Source organism: Morone saxatilis, unplaced genomic scaffold (genome assembly GCF_004916995.1).
Source record: "Morone saxatilis isolate NCDOM2014 unplaced genomic scaffold, NCSU_SB_2.0 Contig14, whole genome shotgun sequence".
Classification (NCBI taxonomy): domain Eukaryota; kingdom Metazoa; phylum Chordata; class Actinopteri; family Moronidae; genus Morone; species Morone saxatilis.
The window spans coordinates 19,841,007-19,861,847 of record NW_023339696.1 but is presented as its reverse complement, the minus strand read 5'-3'; the positions used below and the strand labels follow the sequence as shown (position 1 = coordinate 19,861,847).

The following is a 20,841-nucleotide window of genomic DNA, read 5'->3' as shown; positions in this document are numbered from 1 at the left end:
CACACCCCTGGCTTCATTAGCATAGCATGACTCACCCGAAAACAGCAAAAAGGTGAAAGTCATCCGATGTCCTGTTGGAGTTTCAGCAGATCAATACCTAAATTAGAACAAAAAATACCAATTAAAACCACCACTGGTCAACTACTTCTACTACTCTAGTTTACAATCCTAAGTTGATTCGAAAAAGATATGATCTCAGCACTGAAGGACCTTGCATAGTGACTTACTGGGTTTCGGAAATGGCATTTCATAGTTGCCATGGTGTCATAACATGACCCCAGGGATGCCTACGGTGCTCTTGCTCTCTTTTCTCTCTGTGACACTGAGCAATAATTTACATATGCAACGTCACCCTGCTGAGAAGTAAAAGGAAATTGAAATATTGCTGTACTTGACAGGCAGAAGGAAAATAGCATTTGACTGTTGCATTGGATATATAGGACGTTAGTCAGTGGAAAGGAATGGCAGTCATTTAGAACAGCTATAGATTAAATGTCATGATTTGGCACAGATTTAGCAGATGAGATACAGTACTTTTTTCATTACTACACATAAGGCTAATGAAACACACATGCAAAGACTTTGTGATTGATCAGGCTTCTTGTCAAAAGGATCATGAAACTGTATGAGTGTGTGATATCTGATATCTGTTATCTGATGATATCAGTACCTGATGTGGATGAATGAGTCAGAGACAGGGACCAATCGTAATATCACACCAGCAGACAACTGTCAGAGGTGACTGTGTGTGTGTGTGTGTGTGTGTGTGTGTGTGTGTGTATGTTTCACAGTCTGTAACATGAGTTGATTATGGCTTGCGTGCGCTCTGTCACTGAGGTAATGAATCACTGAGGATGGAGCTCTCACTGCTACTGTGAGGCAGCGCACTGTAATGGCATCTAATGAGGGGGTTTGATGTTATCACAAGGCACAGCTGTTGTTTAAACTCCTTGTGAACTGTATTATGATTTAAAATTCAGCAGGATACTCCATGAAGTTCTCTTGCTTTTCACCTTGTATCTCCAAGTGACAGATGTGTTATTTCTGATCCATACACATTTAACCTCCATGCCTAAAATAAATAATAAAAACAGCTGCATCATTGTTATCTTTCCACATTAGCATGGTCACTTGCTGCTTCGTGTATATCAAGACCAAAAGCTTATTAAGATTCCTCTTTGTAGACTAAACCTGTTGTGTGTGTCTGTCTACATGTTTATATAATCTCCATACAGAGTGTCCCCATGATACTTTCCCTTCTAAGACACAATGATCCCAGCTGAAGTGGAAAGTGTTAGGCTGAGTGATTACAGAGGTGACTGGGCATACAATTTGAGAATCAGGGGATTTTCAGCCCAATTACCCTTAACCCTTCCTCACAGTGGCTTCCAGCTATCTGGGAATGAGACACGGAGCACTTGGTGTCGGATGTCAGTGCACACTGATTGTAGAGTGACAACATGGATCAGAAATAGCAACAGAACATCTATAAAAGTCGTGGACAGACCCGAGTCCAGGCATAGACGGCACAAAGAGAGAGACTGGAAGCCAGGAGATTCAGCCAGCTGGAGCATCACTGTTTCCTTGAACAAACAGCCTCATCACAGGACCTTAAGACTGTTCAACAAGACCCATTGGAGGCGATAAATCTGAGACAGATCGATCTTCCCCACAGCAGAGATGATGCCACTGTGTACCGTCCTCGAGAAGTCTAACGGTGAGGTGGTGGGAGCTGAGCTGACCTGCACTGTACAGGAAGAAAACAAGGCTCAGAAGGAGAGCTACAGCGCTGACTGGCATAGTATCAGTCTCAAGACTCGACCTCAGGACAGGTGAGAGCTCAAGACCAATCAGAAAAAAATATGCTGGTATCCTATATGTGGTCTGTGTCACTACTGAATGAGTGGAAAAAAGTTTCTATTTCTACTAATAACGTCCTGGCTGTGATTTAAGATCTTCCTTACCATCATCAGATATGGGCTGAGATCTACAGGATTTGCTCATTTACTTGGCAACTTTTGGCAGAACTCTTCTCATATTGCAAGGCAGTTATTATCTAATTAAGTAGGTAAATCACAGTGAGTGCTCCTACAGTTTCTAACTTCCACTTTTCTCTAATGCCCGCAGGCAGACAATGAACCTAAATGACAGTTCTCGTAGGGAGACTCTATCCCGGCAATGGCAGGCTCGTTCGCTGATGCAGAACTGCCCCTCCGGTGTGTTCAGAGTGGGCACTGTGGAAAGGGGGGTGAGAGAGCACCAGCTTCTGCCAAAGAGAACCACCCTTCCTTTGCCCATCTTCACCCCTGCAGAGCTGGGTGTCAGGCTTGGACGTGGAGCCCCACACACAGAGGAGGACCTGCAGCCCTTCCCCACCCCAGATGGAGCCTGTCCCAGCAAGAGGACTGTGGACGAGATCACAAGGGACCTCCCCCCGATCAAGCCAACCCTCATGGAGTTCGCCAAAGCACCCAAAGCCCTGGGTCGCTCCATGTCCCAAGAGGCCCAGAGAGGGTGAAAAAAAAAGGAAAAAGGACAAAAAGAGAAAGAGGGAGAGACGAAAAGGGTGACGGTTGGGAAAGGATAGTCATTGAGCAGAGTGTGTCAGGGAAAAGCATGACAAAGTGTACATAGATTTATCTCTGACATCCATCAAAAACCATAAATACTGTAGATCTTTAGCACTGTGTTTCTTGGCGAGCACAGCACCAGGTAAATGTCACGCTTTGTCACTGTTGGTATTTGGTGGTCAGTGGTATTAGAAGTGGTTAAGTGAAGGCATTGTGATGGAGAGGTATGGTGTGCGTTCTCAGCTGTGTCATGGGCTTATCTCTGCCTGTGCTGGCCAGCTGTCCTCATCATATCTGCTGATATCTCAGTGGAATCACTGCTACTCAACTATTGCATACACTGGTGCACAAGCTGCATGCAATTTCTTTTGCCTTCTTTTGTATTGCAAAGTGCAAATATCCTTGTAAGGTAAATAAAAGGGTTCTTGAGGTTATCAGATTCATGGATTGTTTGAATCCATGTAATACGTGGTGAAGGCATGCAATGAAGCAGAAAGTGACAGATGGAAAATGACGGGCAAAGGGAAGATGGAAAGAAAGAGGAAGAGTTAGAGGGATAGGGGAGGGGTGAGGGGTCGGGGAACATGCCTTGGAGTTGGTCAACTTCCAGGCCTCCACAAGCCCTTGACAGTCTCTGATCTCTCTGAAGAGAACAGAATGCACTGGCGTAATCACACTTTGCAGCTGTACATATGTGTGTGTGTGTCCCTCTTTTTGTGTGTGTGCCGGCTGACACCTCCAATCAAGAGGACTTATGAAAACTAATAACCTGTTCTTTACTGTGTATTAACTGATCTGCCTTGCTATTTGAGTGGCAGCTCATATATATATATATCTGATAGAGGAACAGACTGTATTAACTGAGAATACATAGTGATGTAAATGAATTTGAAATGTGTGCAATGATGTTGAAATATTTTTCCTAGATATTTATTATTTTTACTAATAAAAGCTGCTGCTCCTCACTCCTCTGTCACGCATTTCTTCTTTTAGATGCAACATGAACATATTTTGATTACATTAATGGTGGGTGGAAAAGACTTTGTGACACAATAGGGGGTTTGGTGAATCAAACGACTCTAACAGAGAAAATGAAGATAGATTATAAACCTAAGTGAGTAATCAAAGCTTCATATAAACTTGTTTACAAGGATTCTGACAAGGCAGTAACAAGTGAGTTAAGCTGCAAAGGCAGTGTTATAACTCTAATAACACTATCTTGCAGCTTTAGGCAGCTTCATCACTGTATAATACTGTGCAATAGATTAGATTAGACTTTATTGATCCTTGGGGATATTGGGTTGTGGAAAGAACAAAATGGGATACAACAAAGAGAAAATAGGATAATTATCACTACAGCAGTAAGGGATAACAACTTAAACAATTGTATAAAATGAAAATAAATCTTATAGATATGAATGAAAAAAGAAAACAGCAGTAGTCAAACATATTGAGAAAGGAAAAAAATGAAAACATTGAAAGTAACAGATCAAAATGGAAGATAATGCATTTTCCGAGGTGCAGTGATAAAGAAAAGCTGCCAGACAGGCCAAAATAAATAGCTGGGTATCTCTCGTTCCTTATCTGGATACATACATACTATGACAGTGCACTCCACCTTCTGAATAATCCCCACTTTATCACTTTACATCCGTCATTAATCTTTCATGTTCCACCTCCTGTGTTTGCTCTCAACAGAGTGTACTGTTCCCTTGTTAGTGTGCAGAGCTTTAATGGATGCACTGCATCACCTCCTCTTATTCATTTACTCTCTAAATCTACAATGTACTCAGTCTTGTTTGTCAATTATTACTTCTGTGATTAGCTGCCCTTTTCTAATCTCATTCCTCTTCTGAATATATTTTTCTTTTTAACCCCTTCTGACCTGCTGTCCCTCTCTTTCTTTCTCTCTCTCTCTCTCCCTCTCTCGTCACTCTCACTTGTGTCTCCATGATAGACAGCGTGTGGTGGTTGGATATTAATAGCTGGGTAAACATTGGCATTGCCCTGGAGACAGTGGAGCGACAGCCGTATTGGCACGTTCTTCCCATTTGAGCTTTTAATCCTCATGTTTTATAAGAGATTTGGGTGCTGCCTTCACTCCCTATCTTTAAAATTACCCTCCCACACTGTCGAAACCCTGTGCTCCCCACCCTGCACTGTCACAGTACAATCCACTTTTCAAACTCCAAATGAACCTCCAAACCTTAAAACTATTTTCAGTGGATGCCAACGAATGCGGGTATTGAGATGGCGTGTGTTGTCACAGACAAATCTAGTAAATTGACACTGAAATTCTTTCCTATGCCTTAGCTGTCTCTGCTACATGGTGCCCCTCTGTATTATACTGTTTGGCAAACTCAGTCTATCCGCTACTGCGAGCAAGTTAATTCAACCTTAAGAACTGGGTCACACTGTACATTAACTCAACACCTTTCCTTTTACCTGAGTTTAAGCCAGTGAGGAAAACACTCAAATACTTCACCTGTCATTTAAACATATCCAAAATATTTAATTAAATTTGTGAATTACACTGTTTTCATGCACTTTTGATGATAGTATTGCTTTTCTTGTCATCACCTGTAGGGATTGAGTAGTGTGCCTCCTCTTATCCTTCTAAGCAGGGTGCAAACTGCAGGGGAGCCATAAGACAATAGATAATAAGGTAATGACACATTAGCTCCTCTGAAAACATGATTTGTGACTTTTGGGAGGTTCTCAAAACAATATGCTATTTTTGCCATGCATTTATGTTTTTGTCTATCTTTATCATCACAGATCATGCGTAAAATTAGGCTATTAATGTATGTGATTAAGCTATTATTATATGATAGAGGTGCTGACATGAAGTGGGCCTACTAGTTTGAAACTGCTTTTGAGTATTCATCACGGTGTATTTAAAAAACAAGGTCATACAGTGTAACAGAGCAATAGATCTTATGTGCTGTCACACTATGTTGCACACAGTGTAATGACTTACATATTTCAGCACTATAGTATGCAGAGTCCCCGTGAATGCTTGTCAATACAGCAATACATCTTGTATTCCTGTACTTTGTACAGCTTGTGGTCTATTGGCTATCCCACGTAACATCTGTTGCTGCTCCCTGCTGGATAATTTGGGTAAGGTAGGTTGAATGAAATTAGAGTATAATAAATTTATTGACATTTTATTGAAATTTTATTTATTGAACATTAACATAAAACCCATTTAATTGTAAAAACAAAACATAAGTGTGAAATCATGATCTTTGATGAATAAATTCAAGATTATTTTCGCCTACTAGTGCCCATTAAAAAACATGTTTGGTGAGTGATAATCAATTTCTCTTCTTCTCTGCCTTTGCCTCAGCAGCACTGTTGCTCTCTAGGGGGAAAAAACAAAGCAAAAGGTAAAACATTACACAAATCTAAAGCTAATGAACTCATCACTTCAGCCATTCACAATCAACAGCACCATAATAACTAGTAGCATCTCCAATCAGTGCTCTACTGTGAAGCTTGCTGTTGTCACCTCTTATCACCCTGTTTCCGAGGCATCTATGACATCATGGGAGCAGACCGTGTTAATCAGCTGTTGGCTGGATGTTGCTGTGTGGTTGGTTTTACCTGCTGCGGGAGTGACGTTGGCTCCCACAATCCCAGTGGCGTTGGGCGGGGGAGGAGGGACAGCAGGCCTGATCACAAAAGACACAAATATATATATATATATATATATATTCATCAATGGTTTACATCTCCTGGTGTTTTTATCTACCTGGTATACACAAGGCAAAGATATATTTATTCATCCAGATTTAATAAATGGATGGCAGATCCATAATTTATTTTCCTAAACCTGCTGTAGAGATTTTGAATAGGCCACAGGTCTGAGTCAAACCCATAGCAACGAGTCAGTCTTGGTAGATGGGGGACGCCAGCTCTACCAGGTGAGCTACCAGGGTGGCCTAGTTGCAGTGACCTTCAAGGTTATATGTACAATTGTTTCCAGTTACTTTTTCTCATGTTAATACAGTTGCTAAAAAGTGTTCAAGTTCATCCTAACATCCTAAAATGTCTCATAAAAATAGGTTTTGGTGAGCCATACTGACAGTGAACATGTTGTCACATAAGTTTTAACCTTAACTTAAGGTATAGAATGCCTCTGTCAACCTTTCCAAACCTCTATTCTCTATTCTGGAGCAATTGCAAATCACTGTCAAGACATTTCATTAAACAGACCTTCTACCTGAAACAATTACCCTGGAAGCTCATTTAATGTGAAATGTACCCTAAAGTTCTTTCTACCAAGTTTTGCTTAATCTTTGCACTTTATTAAAATAATGAACTCTAAATCATCACACATCAATTCACTTAAAGCAAGGTCCTGCCACACACCTGCATAAATCAACACCAATTGTCTTCAAAGCTGGAGCTAGTTTGAGCTATTCTAGGAATGATTTTCATGGAAGAATACACTGGTTAAATCTGCCTCACACGGTGGAGCCTCTGCACAGAAAATGTCCCTTCCCTTTTAATTGAAATCTCATAGATTTGTTCTGTCTGTCTAAATTAAATTCTTGTGCCCGCTATGAAAAACATCTCAGCCTGCCAGCAGGAGATGATTTGATACAAGCTGCCTCCTAAAGGGAAAAAATCTGATTATTTTTCAGAGTGATGAATGTGCGTTTGACTTTTTACTTCGTCTGACAGTTAATGAGTTGTCATATGAAATGTAATGAACATGCAGGAGCTCTGATCACCTGTCTGTGTGTGGCGGAGAAGAAGGGGGGTTGTTGGGGTCTAGGTGGACCAGTGTGGCCTGATGCAGGAGCCATTCAGGGTAGAACAGGAATGGAGCATGGTGGTAATAATGGTGGTATGTCTCTTGGTCAGCCTCATTCTCTTGAATAACAACCAGATCTCTGGGAGCCTGCCATACAGGGAAGGAGAAAAACAGCACAGCTTCATTTCTGAGTGGAAGATCATTACAAAGTTTCAGCTGCTAAAGTTTTAGTTCAGTAACACTGTCCAGTGAAAACAAATTGCTTGTTTTTTAAGACTTTTTTAGGAATGACATTAAGGAAATTCTTAAAGCTAGATTTGTTTACAAATTTAAAGAATAAAAGTCTAGATTATATCCATAACCTTCCAGTTCCACTCAGTTATACACCCAACAGGACCTACAAATCCCAACAATTCCCTGCAACTCACTGCTGATGTCTTGTAACATAAGACAATCAAACAGTGAGCTAGGAGGAAACATTGGAACTCTCTCTGGAACTTTCTCTACATGTTATTGACCAGGGTAACACACTCAGATTCTGATTCATATTTTAAATTGTTTAGTTATACCCATTTTAATCAACTCAATCTTTTAACTAAGTCGACCCTGATCCTTATCTGGTACCCACCACAGGGCCTGACAGAGGGCTGGAGTATCCGAACGAGCTGAGAGCTGACATGGTCATGTTGTTCATGATGACCTGGTGCATCTGGGCATTCTGGATCATCATCAGCTCTACAAGGTCTGCATATTGGGAATATTACACCAGCACACACACACAGCATTATCAGCATTATCTGAGGGTCTTCTGATTGTCTAATGTAATTTATCAGCCTGCTATTCTGTCCTCTTCCCTCGGGGTGACTAGGTGATTAACCCACATTGTGTCAAACCGAGATGGTGAATGTGAGCTACCAAACTCAATTTTCTCTCCTTCTTGTCAGTCAACATTTGTTCAGCAATGACTCACCTCACTTAATTATTTAACTCCTTCCCAGATATATAAATAAAATTTCTGACCCCGATTTAGGAAAGTCTATTCAAGGTACAATAATTATACTGTCATTTAATTCTTTGTTTTATATATGTGGCTAAATATAGCCTTAAGTAATATTTGTCATCTTGATGAATAATTAAATGCTTTCAAGGTAAAATGAATGATATCAGCTGTTTGATAGCTTCATGGTGCAACACACAGTAACATTACAAACTTTGTGATATTTCACCATCTTGACAGAGTTAAGTCAATTTCATAAATAATACAGCAATGATGTCAGTTAATGGAGGTATGAGGACTACTCATGTAAGGGACATATGACTCAGTGTAACATGATGGCTGATTGAGCTGGATTAGCACTTATCAATCTCATGCACAACATTTCTTACAGTTAATATGATAACCAGCATCACTGTGGTGAAATTGTTTGTCAGGATTGTCCCTTTCTATGGTTTAAACAATATTTTTTCGAATGTAAAAAATGTAAAAATAATTTGTATTGTCAAATTCAATGTTCTGTCTTTTGCTGGCTTCACATAAATGTAACGATGATGCTGCTGGTACACTTTCAGAATGACAACCCCATGAACCAGAAATTTAACTCCACAACTGAAACAGCAAAAATGCTGGTAACACTAGAGTAAACACAATTATTCCAGCCATCAAGTAAGGCTAAAACAAAGAAGGGAGAACCATCACCTCTAACTGAGACCCTGCTGATTTACATTACATGAGTGTCTGGTAAGGCCATTGTCAGTGCTCACAAATTAAAAAAGCAACATATAAAATTGTTTCCTTCAGCAGCAATAGAGGAATCCATCAGAGCAAAACTTACCAGGACAAACCTGTAAAAAGTTTTATTTTAACCCTTTACCTTTTCTGGTCTCTGAGAGGACAGTATCTAAGTAAGTCAAATCATCAAATTACATGATTGTGTCCGATTTTTCGTAATTTTACAAGCATTTGTACGGTAAATAAAACATTGCTCCGTACAGCTATGCGCCAGACAACACGTTTGCATTTAATTGAATTCAGTAGGAGTAACCTAAATTGTTTCCCACAATCTATATGCACAGTAACAATTGTTTGGCATTTTAATCCTTTAAATCTCTGAACTTAATGTCACTGACTTAAAAACCTTTATTCCCAATAATTGGATGATACCTTTAAAAGTAGCTGACTAAAACGTGCTGCAGCACCTGAACATAAACATAACACACATTCTCACATACAAACTCATGCACATATATTTTATGCAATTGTCCCAGCTCAAGGAGACCATAAATAATATATCGGAGTGCTTGCTAGCAAGCTGGTAATGTGACAGACAGGCAAGAACAGCTGTGAATGTGAAATCCTGAGATTTAGTTTGTGTGTGGTGACAGTCTGCCATACCCTCCTTGACGTGACCACCAGGCCTAATGGAAGCAGAGGAGCCAGGAGGCATCATGGTTGCTGGGAGCTGCTGCAGGATAGTAGGGGGCTGCTGGGGAGCCTGGGGAGGAGAGATTGTACTGTAATGAGGCTATCTGCCTGGAGGCGCAGTGGCTGAGAATAAACTGCAGTATTCATCTATACAGGAGCTGAAGCTCCACTCCATTGGAAGAGGAAAAAATTAAAGGATTATCTTGCCATATGCAAACAATATTAAAATCATCCCTTCTTCTAATACTAGAAATTATTATATCATGACATAAGATTTAGGATCAATGATAAATCTTGCATTTGAGCTACACAGAGAGCAGTATGTTGGCTGTTGCTAAGGAGCTTTAGCAACCCAATAACCACAGAGAGAGAATGAGTTAAAATAATTCACACTTACAGGAAATATCTGAAAAGCATGTGGATCATACGGCTCAAAGTGTGGATAAATATCTTCTGTCCACGCCATATGTGAGAGTTTGAGCTGATATTATTTACAAGATACTCAGTATGTAATTCTAACCTGTTTGCTGAAATGCAGAGGCACACAGTAGCAGGTTGCCAAGGTGCCAAAACACAAGCAACAGTCTGCACATGCATATGCACACACACTCACCCACACAACACATACACACACCAAACACACACTCCCTCCATCTGTGACACTACACTGACCTACAGTATGCTGGCTCTTTGTGTAATTAAGCTCACTTTGGAAGCCAAAGCAGAGCAGCTGGTAACTCAAAGAACCAAAACTATAATAGATTGCCTATAAAAGTATCCACCCGCTCTAGACTTTTTATGTTTTACTATTTTGCAACAGTGAATCACAGTGGATGTAATTATTTTTTTATGACGCTAATCAAACAGGGGAAAAAACCTTTCACTTAAATGTCAAGGTAAAAAATACCCACAGTTTCATTTAAATTAAAACCTAGGTAGGTATTCTAGATATTACATTTTTTTTTTTTTTTTTTTACAAATTTATAACCTCAACATTTCTCCCAGTAATGAGTTAACCTTTTTCAAAACTCTTCCCGACTGGTCAGCATAATTGAATGTCAAGGACTAAACTGTGAATCACTTTCCATTGCTTTGACACAAAATGCGTTCAGTGAACACATTTTTCAAAAGTAATTAACTGTTCTCACTCAAACTCAGAGACCACTAAAACTCCCAACACATTTTGCATATGTTTACATACTACATACATACTGTCAAAATAGTATGTAATAGTATTCTAGGCTGGTGTCACTTTTCTATCCATCTTATGCTCCATTTCTCAGAAATTTTCCTCATGGAGGTACAAAGTTTGTCACCTCTTGGACAATTCTAGATGTCTGGACAGGGAATTGCAAGAGAGGACGTAAGATGTGAAGTCGATGAAAACTTGAATTGAAAACGCAGAAGACATGGGTTACTAGCACTGTTGTATTTATATATCTGTAGCTATCCTATACAAGTATGTATACTTAAAGCATACCTGGAATTACTTCAGTTTAATTTTGTGCACTTACAACTATTCAACAACCAATTGTAAAATACCAGCTAATATTGTGCTAATAAAATGTTTATCTATATTAACTCAGAAAAAGATCATCAGAGGTTCCTCATTGTGAACATCTGAACATTGACTGTGACAAATGAAATGCTGCTAATGTTGTTGTGAAAGTTGCTTAAAATATCTCCAAACTGCTGACATTACTTCTCCTCCCTTTGTGTGCTGTATCTAAGTTACATTTATGATTACAATTACGAGTACAAGAGCAGTATATCGGATCAGATACCTGATACTGGTATCGGTAACGGTGCATCCCTAATTTTTTGGTTTTGTGATCACTGGAGCTGTTGCACCACTGCACACAAGTTTTCCCACTGAGGGGTGTCGTTTTCATTGTTACAGTAAACTGTGGGCCAATAGTGTCAATCAACACACACACACACACAAAAGGTGAGTGAGCATGCTGGCTTTTATATTATCTTATTTTTCCAGCACTAATATGTAGTGTTCAACTGGGACAATGAAACATGTTCATAATGATTTTCATTCAGTATGAAATTAAAAATTTAAACTTAATAAAAAGACACATTTTCTATCTCTCTATCTACATATGTGAACACAGACAGACAGGGAGCTGTTCACATTATGGCTCAGTTACATCATTAAATATTTATATGCGTCCTAATGGCTACAATATTACAACAGGNNTACACCCTTGATCGAGATAGATAGATATGATTTGATTAGATCTAAATGACACCGTTTACCACACTATTTACTTCAGCATTTATTAGCAGAACAACAGCTGTTAATAAAAGGTAGCACATAACTGAAGTTGTAAGGAGATAAAAGTTTATTTTGTAGTTTATATGTGTTTTATGTGTGTGTGTGTATAGACCACCCATTACTGATGGTGTGATGTATAAACAGTTAATGAATGCTTAATGACACAGTATAACGTAGTTGTTAATATGTGTGTTTATTCGTCCAAGCGTTTTTGAAGAACTACCTATGTCAGGACATTACAATCTACTTTAAACCTATCCACAAAAATGTGTGCATAGGTATTATCACTTGGTAAATGCTTTACTTACACACTATAAAATGGTAGTTTTGTTTATTCATACAAACAATTTAAACTGCAGCTGTTGAGTTAACATTAAACACTTGTTTGTCTTATAGTGTTTTAAACCATGTGTTTATCCCTTATAATGCAATAAATGCTAGGTAGATTAGGATAAAGGGTTACTCTAAAGCTTTCATTATCATTGTCAAATTTGTTAGAATTAACAGATCTCTGTCTGAGGTTGACCGAAAACCCTAATAAGCACATGCAGGATAGGAACACTCCAGTTTTTCCCTGTTGTAGGAACTAAGTGTGATACAGTGGCCTTGTTTTAAATTGCCCCCAGTCTCCCCACAGGTGATTTTTTAGTATTAATATTTAAAATAACTGTGATGTGGCCACAGGTGCGAGTTTATGGAGCGCTCAGAATGCGACACAGCCAACAATGCATGTATAATAGATGGTTACAGCCTGAGCTTCACTATGGCAGACGACACTAATTAGCACACAGTTTACATTCACTGTACCACTCTGCCTTCCAACTCCCCTTCCCTCCTCAAACCTCCCCACTCCCTGTCAGTGGAAGGAACCTCTACACCCCCATCGCATCTCTAGCTCTGTAATTAAAACGCTGTAATCTGGGTGGATCGTCTCTATTTTTAAAAGCCCCCTGTCATCGTGTGGGTAAAGTGACACAAAGGGAGGCATCAAGCAGTGAAAGAGGAGGAGGAGGAGGAGAAGGAGGAAGGGGAGAGATAGGAACAACCGCAGCAGCAGGTGATGACCAACTCTTTGAGGGATGAGGAAACCAACAAACTATGTTTAATTGGCAGAGTGGCCTAAAGATTATTTCTCATCCTGTTATCCAGCTCAGCCCACACACCTCACATCAACTCCTTTGGAATAACAGATTGTTTTTTATAGGAACAAAAAGAGAAAAGTGCTTCGCAAATACCACCACTGAAATGCAATCCAGATTTCATTTGAATCTTTAAGAAATATTTAAATAAAATCATCCCTGGACAATTTACAGTTCTCATATTTGTCATATTGTCTTGTTGTCTGAAACAGAAAAGACAATATGAGAAATAGACCTAGAGCAGTCAATATGTACAGTGTTTCACAGCTGATTCACAGTGTAGTACTTACTTGCACGTATTCATAGAGCTAGCCTTTAACCCTTTTAAAGTTTCACTCAAATGGCACACTGTAGACCTTTTTCACCTGGACTTATTGGGCTATAATGCACAGTCCAATGCAGACAAGCTCACCTGGTAAATGTTACTGAATATTGTGATGTCTGCAATTAACTGGCTCTTGATTTCTAGTAGTCTAATGGTGTTGTTTACTACCACCATGTTCACAATAGTCTCCCGTTCTTATGTAAACAGCCGGTGTCTTCCAACATGGCCTGGTCGTCTCTCAGTTCTGCAAAAGATCTAAAAATATAATATGATGGTTACAGTAGAAATAAAAGATAAAATAATAATTTCAATATGTAATGACATTGCTGTAACATTGGTCAGCAATCACTGAGTAACATAGCCTATATGTCAGAATTCAGTATAGTACAGTATACATCCATAATGAGCAGGAGTATAGTGTAGATAGCAGATAACTTATCGGTTCTCATTTCTGAATGTACGGATGATAGATGCAACCGTATAGCTGTGCAGGTTGGGCTGAACTTTCTGCCCAGCCTCCCTCATACTCAGTCCATGGTTGAGCATATTGTCAACCAATGTGGCCCCGATGTCATCTGAGACAACTGTCCTTTGTCGTCCTCCTCATCCTCTCACTTCTTGACCTCTAGCTCTTGCTTTACCATTTACCTAAATTTTCCTCCAAAACAGAAGAGCTCATTTACGGCCTATTGATTGTGCAAAAGCTTTGATTTGTAAGTGAACAATTAAGCAACTAGTGTTTACACCTGTGAGGAGTGTGTGTTGCCAATTGGTAAATAAAGCTTGGCATTGTGATTGCCGTTGCTTTCCAAAGGAACACAAAAGATTTTCATTTTGAATGTGCCTACTGTAGAGAACTGTGTGTAGTGTTTTGAAAAACGTGTGATTTAGAGTGTAAAGCATGTGTGCTTGCAATTTTGCAGACTTAGTGTCAAGATTTAGTACATGAGTGTCAGTGATTGCATTCCAAGTTCCAATTTTAGTGGGTAAACAATTGTGAAAAACTGTATTAGAACATATCAGGAAATATATATGCATACATGGTATCATATACTGTATGTCAAATATGAATGAGACTCTGGAGTTTGCTGACACCCTCTGTAGGGACTGGGCTGCTGATGTATGATTAAATTATTTGCACTTCTCAGTAATATTTAATCACACTCATGCCTGCACAACATGCACAGAAATGGTCATCAGTGTTGGTTAGAGGGTTACCTCATTGCATTAGGGATCATTTATTCATACCCCAGGACTGGAGAGGGAAGGCCATACATGGAGATGCCCAGCAGTCCTCTCTGCATCAAAGCTAACAATAATAATTAACAACATTAGCTGGATGTTCTGCTATAAAGTATTGTATTTTCTTCGAATGTTATCCTTTTCGTATGCTGGTGTTCTCTGAAGTTGTCGCTGTCGTTTTTCGACGGATGGTGACAGTAAGATGGCAGATTTGAAATTAAAGCTCTTATCATTAGTCCATGACTCTGACTCACTCCCCCCCACCACCACCACCACACACTCGCCACACACACCCCTCTTTTGCCCCTCACCCCCTGCGGCACCAGCTCAAGAACATGGCCATTACCTTTCCCCGTTCCTATGGCAACACCACCCTGCAGCCCCTATGTGGTGGTAGTAGCAGCATGTGTATGTGTGCGTTCACAATCACGTGTGTGTGTGTGTGTGTGTGTGTGGATGTGCATGTGCATGTGCATGTGCATTGCAGGCTTAAGTTTGTTTAGATAATGTCAGCGAAGAGTACAATCAGGTTTTTTAAAGGTTTAATGTCATCCTCTTCCTCTCACTGTCTGTCAGTGATAAACATACAATGTGTGCAGCCTCAAGAAAGACACCATTCACAAGTGTTCACATGTGGCAGTCCAGTGTGTGTTTGTGGGTTGGTAATAAGTTTCCGGCTGTGTTTAAGTTCTTTCTGATTGATCCCTGCAGCAGTTGATTAGTACATCTCCAATTAGAACAACTGGACAGTCATAATGGCTCAGTGCTTTCTCATCAGGGGCTGTCCAATGTCACCTCGAACCCTTCAGGGAAGCAGAAGTTTGGCGCCTCCACAGTAGCAATGTTCTTTAATGGTGAATGAAAAAAGAAGAGATGAAAGAGATGATATCTAGAGACGACAAGAGCATAAGCGTGACATGACATAGCTGAAGGAGAGTGGAGGACAGGCCAGAGAGGGTGGATGTTATTCTCTCTTTGATGGTCCACTGTGTGGCATGTAGGGGTGAGGCAGAAAGAGAGTCAGAGAAGCAATGTGAGATAAGGCTTTGAATATATCTCCTCTCACTCTCCTCTTTTTCTCTTCTCCCCAAGGAGGGGGGCTGACTGACAGATGCTCCCCACCACCACCACCGCCTTCTCCCCCGGCTGTGGGCAAGCTTTGTATAGTGCCTACCACCAACTCGAGCCAATTAACACGTCTCTATGCACACTCTGAGTTTATTAATACATAATAAACTAGTTAGCCACACACGCTAATTATCTCGCATTTGGCCATTTAAATGTAAGTGGTTGGGGGCGGTATGTCGTAGGCGATGGGAAGGGTTTGTAATGGTGCTGCAGAACAGTGCACCAGTTTATGGTCAATACAAGTGATTTTCCGTGGTAATCAATGGAATGAGACAACCACCATCCCCTTGAGAGGACACAGTCATTAGAGAAAAGCATATTAATGCCATTTGCCTTAGACAGAATAAGATCCCATTCTGTTGGATGTTTGCTTTTTGTTTATTGTGGGCTTGATTAGTCCCATGATGATTGTCTCCATCTAAGGGAGCCAAGTTGGTGTCATTGTGTCTCAGCTCCCTCTCTCCAGTGCTCCTTTCTGAACGCTGACTTAATCAGACACAGCCTGTGCCAAGCTCCCTTCTTCTGTTTTGATCTGACATCCCCAGTGCCGAGCTGTCTCCTCGCTTTGACTGGGTATCAAGATGCAGGATTGACCTGCACGTGATCCTCAGTTAAATACAAAAAACGAAATGAAAGATGGTTCAGTGCAACATACGACTCGCTATCCCTCATGAGAATTAGATTTAACCTTACTGCCGAAGGCCTGCACAGACAATGAGCCTTTGCGGTATTATGCTCCATCTAAAACTTTCCTTCGGGTTGGAGGCTCATTAGATAATTTAATTTAGAGTGGTTTATGATTTCCTCAATGAGAGGTTGGGCACAGGGGAAGGAACATGACATTCTCAATAACAGTGAGTCACAGATTAATGTACCTGTTCTGCCTCTTTTTCTGTCAATGCATAAAAGCTGCATTGCAAAATCAGATTGTGGGGCCACCTGTGCTGCTAAAGATCACACTACTACTGGCTTTCTCTTTGTTTGTTTAATTTTATTGCAGACATCTGTTACCTCTGAATATGATTAAGCTCTTTACACAAAGTAGAACATGTGAGTGCTAAACCTGTGAATACTAAGTATTAATTTGCATATTCTTTGTAATGAATCATACAAAATGGACTGGGGTTTGGATTTAAGAGTCTCACCTTTTAAAAGTGTTAAACCACTACTTCCTTGAGATTAGGGTAGCAATTAATATTGTGCTTTTAAAAGGCACAAATAAATAAAATAAGTGTCCTCATAAAAAGAATAAGTGAATAAGAAGGAAGATAATTAATTTCTTTCAACTATAAAGCTTTTGTTGTTCACTCTTTTCACTGGCAAATTCCTTTTTCTTTTATGTCCCAGAGCCACATTTCCACTTAATTTATTTTTGAAGCAAACATTGGGGTATTACCACCGTCACCTTTTTGTTGTTCTTTATTATGTCCTCATTTTATCAATTATTATGTGACAATATGTATTTGTATGAATTCAACAGCATTGCTGGTTCCTAGTGTGTGAGAGAGACACATTTATGAGAGTGCAGACAGACAGAAAGCATCACAAGAGGAAGGGACAGAGCTGCTGGAGTGAGAACACACTGACACTCTGGCAGGCAAAGTTCAGGACTCTGTATAGGTAAAAAGCCCAATGACACATCACGTCACAGAAAAACTGAAAATGCCTTGGGGTTATAGCTGACAGCACAGTGTTATTATGAAATCAACAACAGACACATTGGCAAATGATGCTCACATTCATGCAGAGAATATGTGCAGCATAGAAACACATTTGTGAGTGTGAAATGATGTAGGTGTATCATTTTGTGGATGGTACTGCATGCGTTAATTGAGTTAAGTGTGTGTGTGTGTGTATGTGTGTGCGTATTCATGTGTGTGCGTAATCACCAACTTTTCAACTTCATGGTGTTATGGGTAATGAAAAGAATGAGGCAATTTTGTTGTTTGTTGTTCATTTGCCTGCACATAATAGATTTATTTAAAATTTCATGAGTTTGAATGCAAGGACTATTGGTTCCCTGCTGAATTGGATGCTGCACAATTTGCCTGGGGTGATGTGGAGAAGAGGTGTGTGTTTGTCTGTATGTATGTATGTATGTATGTATGTATGTGTGTGTGTGTGTGTGGATACCGATATGTTCACAGTTCTCTAAGAATTTTTTGGAAATTCCACCAGTTTCAGTGGGTCAAGCATTTAAGAGTCTCACAAGCATTAGCTACAAATATTGATATAATTGCTTTCAGATAGTAATGCATCCTGGTGAACACTGTATATTAGTGGCAACATAAGATTTGAGTATAGATGCCTTGGTGATACCTTTTGAAATGACTGCCAAGTCATACCTATATCGTGAGTGTGTGTGTGTGTGTGGGTGAGGACCAATGGGAGAGAAAGAAAAGTGTTGACATCCACTCACCTGTGTGAGATGTGAGATACGGTTTCCATTCCTCAACTTCATTGCATGTATTGTTATTGCTTCCTCCTTTGAATGCAACAGATCCCATTAGAAACAGATTGAATGGGGCTGAGAAAGGCCACTTCATCCTTGTGGGACCTGCGTGGGCATAGAAAACAGATCTTTTGTGTATCTTGCCCTCTAATCAAAAATACTGATGGAATTAAAAAACGGCTTTCCCCATAGTGTCGCCTGCGCTGACAAATCTGTATTATGTCAAACTTTTCCGCTGAAAAGTGAAGCACTACAAGAGATCTTCACATTGATTTATTAGGTATTTTCACTCAAGCCAAGCTTCATGGGAGAGCTATCTTTACGTGCTGAATGCCACTGCTGGTTTAATCACCATTATTTTTGTCATGATTTCATGGCCAGTGCATGGTTCATTATTTTCTGTGAGATCTCTGTTATAAAAGGTCAGTGGTGACACTTACTGACAAGAAAATGTACAGAAGCTCTATGGAGAGAGAGCTTGAACACATTAAACCTGCACAAATGCACACGTTGATTGGGGTGAAGGCTTAACATGTTAACGTGTTGTTCCTGTACTGCCACTGCAACATAAGCTTATTAATATCTTCTTAATTATTATAACTAATTACATCCGAGCCTCTGCTGGTGCAGTCTTACTCTTCATAACAATGACCCCTTGTCAAGCAGTCCAACTTGTAAGCCCATAACCATACATGCTTCCTTTTCAAAATGATTATGGCAGATCAGAGATGTGCACAGACCATTGGGGCTGTTGCACTTACCTCTAAAAAAGGCTTAGGGCTACCGCAACAACACCAAATTTGGATGCTGCAGGGCTTTGTTTTTTTCTCTGTGTCCTCTGGAGTCCTGCCTTTTAAAAAGTAATAAATGTTTGGATATGGCGATTTAATTTGGTCTAACTTTGTAGGCTATGTATTTATGCAACAACAACAATGAAAATAAAACTTATTTTTTTCTTCAGAGGGCAATTCAGCCATGGAGGGCATATGGGCTGTTGCTCAGGCAACTTGAGCCTGGCATTGTGCACGTCCGTGTCACAGATCATTCAGTTGGTGAGGAAAAGCAGCATAACGATTCATGTGTCCACAACAGATTGTGGACACATGGATGGTGCTCCATGCTAACTCTTTAGCATATGCTCAGTGGTAGTGGTGATTCATAGTGCCTCCAGAGAGAGAATAAGTACTTTAAGTGGATCTTAGGCAAGATGGTGAGTAATTTTAACTGACTTTCAGCCAAGTCAAGAGAAGATACTATTGTGGGAGAAAGTGTCGAGTCTTAAACTGAAGAATCAGAGAAAAAGAATGTCTTTTGAATTGCACAACGCGTTCTCACACTTGAATCTCAGCTTTTTGATCATTCAATTTTTCATTCAGTTTCTTCAAATCCTCTCCTGAATGCATTCATGCTTCATGCTGTTCAATTGTAATGTTTAGTGCCAATATTAATAATAGTTGTGTAATGTTCATTTATTGCAGTATAAAGATAAGATGTGATATAGTTTTGCATATCAGCCTTTTGGTTAACAGCCTGGGTTTCTGTCTCATAATGCAAAATAAATTGTTAAATGTTTCACATGTACCATGTAATGCTAATTCCCCATTATATCAGTGACATATTAGTGCATAAAATACTGTATGTGCCATATACATAACCAGTTCATGGCCAAAATGCAACATTTTGCATGGACAAATACTGACTTTACACAGTCTATATTTTTAGTTTAAGGAATTTTAGAGAGCACAGCATGTTTGTTAAAGGCTAAATATCAATCTTACTAGATGGTATGTGAGTTATAGATGCTAGCTGCTATGTTTCTATGGTTGTAGTCTTGCTGAAATGTCAGTGAGTGATAAATCCATCCCATCAATGTTATTTTCAGTGGTAGCGGCTGCGTAACTTTAAGAGTTGTTTTTTCTAATCTAATCAATTTACAACTACCTTTAGAACTGAGTTGATTTCATCCACAGTTTTGCAACATTTTTCTGGGCATTCTCACAGAAATATGATGTCCCCATTCCCCCCGCCTACAAAGCTTTGACTGACTCAGTTGCTTCAAGCAGTGGGGATGCTAGAAAGCCCTTATAACAAAAAAAGACAACACACATCCATAAACCCTGCTGTATTCCAGGACCTCTTTCATTGGGCCCTCCTAATCATTCAGCCCCCCATAACTGCACCCATGTTCTCTAAACGCATGTGTCTACCCTGTGGGGACTGCATCGTGGCAATGCCTGACTGTACAATAATAAGTGTTACAAGTTAAAAACTTCTCTCCAAAAATAGCATGCAGGCTTTCTTGTTTCCAGCAAGCATTCACTGATACATGAGACCAACACCAGATCAAATGTATTTATTTTTTTCTCTGAGGATTATGTTACAGGCTTCAAAAGAAAAGATGAGGCTATACCACATACCTATTATGAGTGGTCTTAATAACAGTTTTTTTTTTCACCACAATGATTGCATTTACTGCAGTAGATAATTTATCCTGACCTCTTAACCTCATCACTG

At 39.7% G+C, this 20,841-nt stretch overlaps 2 protein-coding genes across 2 annotated transcripts; one reads left to right on the top strand and one right to left on the bottom strand.

Moving 5' to 3' along the window:
• Positions 1–1,503: 1,503 nt before the first annotated feature.
• On the top strand, positions 1,504–3,535 carry tcap (titin-cap (telethonin)). The gene is made up of 2 exons (XM_035654864.1): positions 1,504–1,832; positions 2,128–3,535. The coding sequence occupies exons 1-2, from the start codon at positions 1,681–1,683 to the stop codon at positions 2,516–2,518; spliced, it is 543 nt and encodes a 180-aa protein (XP_035510757.1). The 5' UTR covers positions 1,504–1,680; the 3' UTR covers positions 2,519–3,535.
• A 2,355-nt stretch (positions 3,536–5,890) lies between these two features.
• On the bottom strand, positions 5,891–18,336 carry zgc:112416 (uncharacterized protein LOC550509 homolog). Its single transcript, XM_035655149.1, has 6 exons — positions 18,295–18,336; positions 9,728–9,827; positions 7,964–8,079; positions 7,313–7,482; positions 6,180–6,247; positions 5,891–5,937 (listed from the first exon to the last, which is right to left on the bottom strand). Exons 1-6 carry the CDS (start codon positions 18,334–18,336, stop codon positions 5,891–5,893), a joined length of 543 nt encoding a protein of 180 aa, XP_035511042.1.
• Positions 18,337–20,841: the final 2,505 nt, after the last annotated feature.

Excerpts from the sequence above, each read along its gene's own strand:
- zgc:112416 (XM_035655149.1), bottom strand. The coding sequence starts at position 18,336 with ATGAAGTTGAGGAATGGAAACCGTATCTCACATCTCACACAG. Across the intron at positions 9,828-18,294 it reads GTATCTCACATCTCACACAG|GCTCCCCAGCAGCCCCCTAC; the intron begins GTGAGTGGATGT and ends TCTCCTCCCCAG. Across the intron at positions 7,483-7,963 it reads GCCCTCTGTCAGGCCCTGTG|GCTCCCAGAGATCTGGTTGT; the intron begins GTGGGTACCAGA and ends CCTGTATGGCAG.
- tcap (XM_035654864.1), top strand. The coding sequence starts at position 1,681 with ATGATGCCACTGTGTACCGTCCTCGAGAAGTCTAACGGTGAGGTGGTG. Across the intron at positions 1,833-2,127 it reads AAGACTCGACCTCAGGACAG|GCAGACAATGAACCTAAATG; the intron begins GTGAGAGCTCAA and ends TAATGCCCGCAG.